Source organism: Cornus florida, unplaced genomic scaffold (assembly GCF_030987335.1).
Source record: "Cornus florida cultivar Cherokee Brave unplaced genomic scaffold, ASM3098733v1 CherokeeBrave_3.0.0_Hap2_Chr06, whole genome shotgun sequence".
In the NCBI taxonomy this organism is placed as follows: Eukaryota; Viridiplantae; Streptophyta; class Magnoliopsida; order Cornales; family Cornaceae; genus Cornus; species Cornus florida.
Window position 1 is genome coordinate 78059387 of NW_026775576.1, and position 4187 is coordinate 78063573.

A 4187-nucleotide genomic window follows, 5' to 3' on the forward strand; every position below is an offset into this window, starting at 1 on the left:
TAAGGTACCTTCCATTTATTGGCCTGTCATGCACTTTACCATCTAGATTTTTTAACCTATAAGCTCCTCCACGCAATACTTGATGAATCAATTATGGACCCTTCCAAGTAGGCGACCACTTGCCATAAACCCTATCCACCTTTCTAGGTGGAAGAATTGTTTGCCAAACCATATCGCTCTCTGCAAATGACTTGATCTTCACCCTTTTATTGTAAGCCCTCATGACCTTTGCTTTATGAACCATAAGGTGAACCAAAGCAAGTTTCTAGACTTCATCCAAGTCTTCCAACTCGGCAAGCATAGCTTCGTTATAATTGGCAGGAATGAGATTATGTTGCAAAGTAACCCTAGCCAATTTTACGTTTAACTCCATCGGTAACACTGCATCATGACCAAACGTTAGCCGATATGGAGTTGTCCCGGTACTTGTCCTTTTTGAGTTTCTATACGCCCATAAGGCTTCTGAAAGGGCCTCATGCCAACGCCTCGGCTTGTCTTTTATCATCTTTTCAATAATTTCAATCATAACTTTATTTGACGCTTCTGCTTGGCCATTCCCTTGAGCATAATAAGGTGTCGAGGTAACCATTTTTACTTGCATATCAATGCCGAGTTGTAACACTTCATTTGCTAGGAAAACAGATCCATTATCGGCAACAATTGTTTTCGGTAATCCAAATCGGTGAAAGATTTGTTGCTCCAAAAATAGTATAACGGTATTATGAGTTACCGATACATATTCCTCGGCTTCTACCCATTTAGTAAAGTAATCGGTAGCTAGAATAATCCAATGATGTCCCTTTGATGAAGGAGGATTAATCTTGCCGATTAGATCCATAGCCCAACCTCTGAAAGGCCATGGTTTAACTAGTAACTGCATTGGTGGGACCCACTGAATTGGACCATCTTTTTGACAGTCTATACAGCCTTTTGCAGAAGTCATACAATCTTTTCTCATTCCTGGCCAATAAAATCCATACCGGCGTATCAACCACCTCATTTTTATGCCAGCTTGGTGAGCTCCACATATCGCTTCATGTACTTCAGCCATGATCTTCAAACCTTCAAACTTGTTAATGCACTGAAATAACAAACCATCATTAGCCGATCTTTTATAAAGATCTCCATCCATGAGCACATAATCGACTGCGCTTCTTCTAATTCTTCGATCCGCTTTAGGAGTTGGATGTTGCAAGAACAAGATGTAAGGAATTCGCCAATCATCATCATCCAATTTGGCAACATCAGTGGCAAAGACTTCTTCCATAATTAGATTTCTTGTTTCAGCTGATGGAAGAGATCGGCGTGTAATCTTCATTACTCTTTCCTTCATTCCACTCGGTACCTTAACTCTTGAAGTTGTCTGTGCTAAATCATTAGCTATTTTATTCATGGCCCTTGGTCTATATTCCAAAGTCACATTGTGAAATTGGTTAACCAATTGGGTTGCCAATGAATGGAATGGTCTTAATTGCCAATTCAAACATCTAAAGTCTTCTGAGATTTGATTAATCACCAAACTCGAGTCACCCACAATATGGACATCTTTGACTGCCATTTCCAGCAGAATTTCCAAGTCGATAATCAATGCTTCATACTAGGCTTGATTATTAGAGCACCTGAAATCCAAAAAGAAGGAAAATGAAATTTGATTCCCTGTTGGGGATATTATAACTATACCAGCACCCGAGCCTTCACTGGTACTTGATCCATTGAATATTAAAGTCCATGGAGTCATGAATATTAATGCCGAGTCAAGCTCATCAAATACTTGTGACTCAACTTCAGGCGAGGGATGATCGGCTAGAAAATCTGCTAATACTCTTCTTTTAATTGCCTTTTGTGGAACATATGCAAAATTGAATTCCATTAGCACTAAAGCCCATTTGCCAATCCGGCCTGTGATTAATGGCCTTGATAGCATATACTTTATAAGATCGGTTTGGCAAACAATATAAACCAAAACAGGAAACATATAGATTCTTAATTTCATTGCTACAAAATACAAGGCCAAACATAATTTCTCAATCGGTGTATATCTACACTCGACTGGAGTTAAAACTCGACTAAGGTAATATATTGCTTGTTCACTTCCTGCTTCATTCTCTTGTGCTAACATAGCTCCAATGGATTCTTCAGCAGCCGATAAGTATAATTTCATCGGCCATTTCTTCCTTGGTGGCATCATGACAGAAGGACTCGACAAGTATTGCTTAATCTGGTCAAATGCCCTTTAATAAATATCATCCCATCTGAATTCTTCCATCGGCTTCAATTTAAGTAGCAGAGAAAACACATGTAACTTCCCAGCTGTATTAGCAATAAATCTCCTAAGATAATTCACTTGTCTAAGTAGCCTTTGCAACTGTTTCTTGCTTCTCGGTGCACTAGCATCAATAATCGCCTTAGCTTTATTCCTATCGATCTCTATACCCCTTTGATGAACCAAGAAGCCCAAAAAGTTTCCTGCCGATACTCCAAAGGCACACTTTATTGGATTCATTTTTAGCTTATGAGCCCTCATCCTCTCAAAAGATATTTTGAGGTGGATTAAATGCTCTTTTCTTGTTGCTGATTTCACCACCACATCATCAATGTACACCTCTATAAACTTGCTGGGCATATCATGAAAAATAGAATTCATGGCTCGTTGATATGTGGCATCAGTATTCTTCAACCCAAAAGGCTTCACCACCCATTTAAAAGTTCCAATCGATCCGGGACACCTAAAAGATGTCTTTGGAATGTCCTCCTCGGCTATATAAATCTGATTATAGCCTGAGTGTCCATCCATAAAAGACATAATTTGGTGCTTTGCAGTCGCATTAATCAGCTGATCGGCTATCGACATTGGATATTCATCTTTTGGAGTTGCCAAATTTATGTTTCGGAAATCAACAAATATACGTAATTTTTCATTCTTTTTTATAACAGGGACAATATTTGATAACCATTCAACATACCTTAAAGTTCGAATGAAGCCAGCATCCAACAATTGTTCGATTTCCATCTTGACTTTGTCTACTACTTCTTGAGACATTCGACGAGGTAGCTGTTTATATGGCTTGTAGCCATCTTTAATGGGCAACCGATGTTCCACCAAATCCTTGGACAAACCTAGCATTTCTTCATAGTTCCAAGCAAAACAGTCACTGTATTCTTTCAACAGGCCGATTACCTCAGCTTGTAATTTGGGTTCTAACAGTGCACTAATATAAGTAGGTCTAGGCTCTGTATCAGTGCTTAAATTCACCTCTTTTAACGGATCATGAGTTTCTGCTTTAAGATCATCGAGCTTTGCTGGTGCTAACTCTAAGTCCTCCAACTAAATTGCATCCAACTTTTCATTACTGAACCGATCGATCTCAGCAAGATTAATCGATGGTCCTGGCTCTTTTAGTGCTTCTTTCTCTAGCCGTTTTTCGGATATGTATGCTTGAAGCCTGATGCAAGCGGCCCTAAAAGCCTGCTGCCGAGCTACTTCCCTTTCAAGTTTCGCTTTCATCAATAACTTCTTTAATTATAGTAAGCCGAGGGAGTTCTACCTTCGGCCTGGAATTCTCCTGCTTGAACTCTCCTATTTCACGATCAGCAAGACTTCTTCTCATGGTTGCCAAGGTTGGTCTTCCATCGGCTCCTGTTCCCACAAACCGGATAGGAACATATTCTTCGTCATATAAGACAGCATCTGCAGAATACACTTTTGCTACGAATGGCTTATCATCGGCATTTACTATTTTTACCTTATCTCCATCCCAAAAAATCAGCATTTGATGTAATGATGATGGGATGCACATGTTTGGATGAATCCAATCACGGCCTAATAACAAATTATAGGAAGCCGTGGATTCAATAATAAAAAATGCCGCATAAGACGTCCTACCTCCAACCTCTACTTCTAAAGGAAGGATCCCTTTAGTGCTGGTAGAACTTCCGTTGAAACCACAAATTGCTACATCAGTAGGAATAACATCTTCCATACTCTTGTCGAGTTTCTTTAATGTGTTTGCTGGAATAACATTTAAAACCGAGCCATTGTCTACTAAGACTCGATTAATATGTTGACCTTCTACCCACACCTTAACATACAAAGGCCTGAGCTGTTGAGTCATTTCTAACAAAGGTTTTTCAAAAACCACCTTCTCTGCTGATTCTGAGGAAAGAATTGATAAATTCCGAATCGGCTG

The 4187-nt window shown here is 39.4% G+C and overlaps 1 protein-coding gene across 1 annotated transcript; it reads right to left on the reverse strand.

Annotated features, from left to right (window-relative positions):
* Positions 1 to 265: 265 nt before the first annotated feature.
* Positions 266 to 2185, reverse strand: LOC132314387 (uncharacterized). Its single transcript, XM_059813261.1, has 2 exons — positions 1681 to 2185; positions 266 to 1551 (listed from the first exon to the last, which is right to left on the reverse strand). The coding sequence occupies exons 1-2, from the start codon at positions 2183 to 2185 to the stop codon at positions 266 to 268; spliced, it is 1791 nt and encodes a 596-aa protein (XP_059669244.1).
* Positions 2186 to 4187: the final 2002 nt, after the last annotated feature.

Bases quoted from the DNA above. Each gene is read 5' to 3' on its own strand.
- LOC132314387 (XM_059813261.1), bottom strand. From the start codon at position 2,185: ATGCCACCAAGGAAGAAATGGCCGATGAAATTATACTTATCGGCTGCT. The intron at 1,552-1,680 runs GTATAGTTATAA...TGGAAATGGCAG, and splicing joins CAGTGAAGGCTCGGGTGCTG to TCAAAGATGTCCATATTGTG.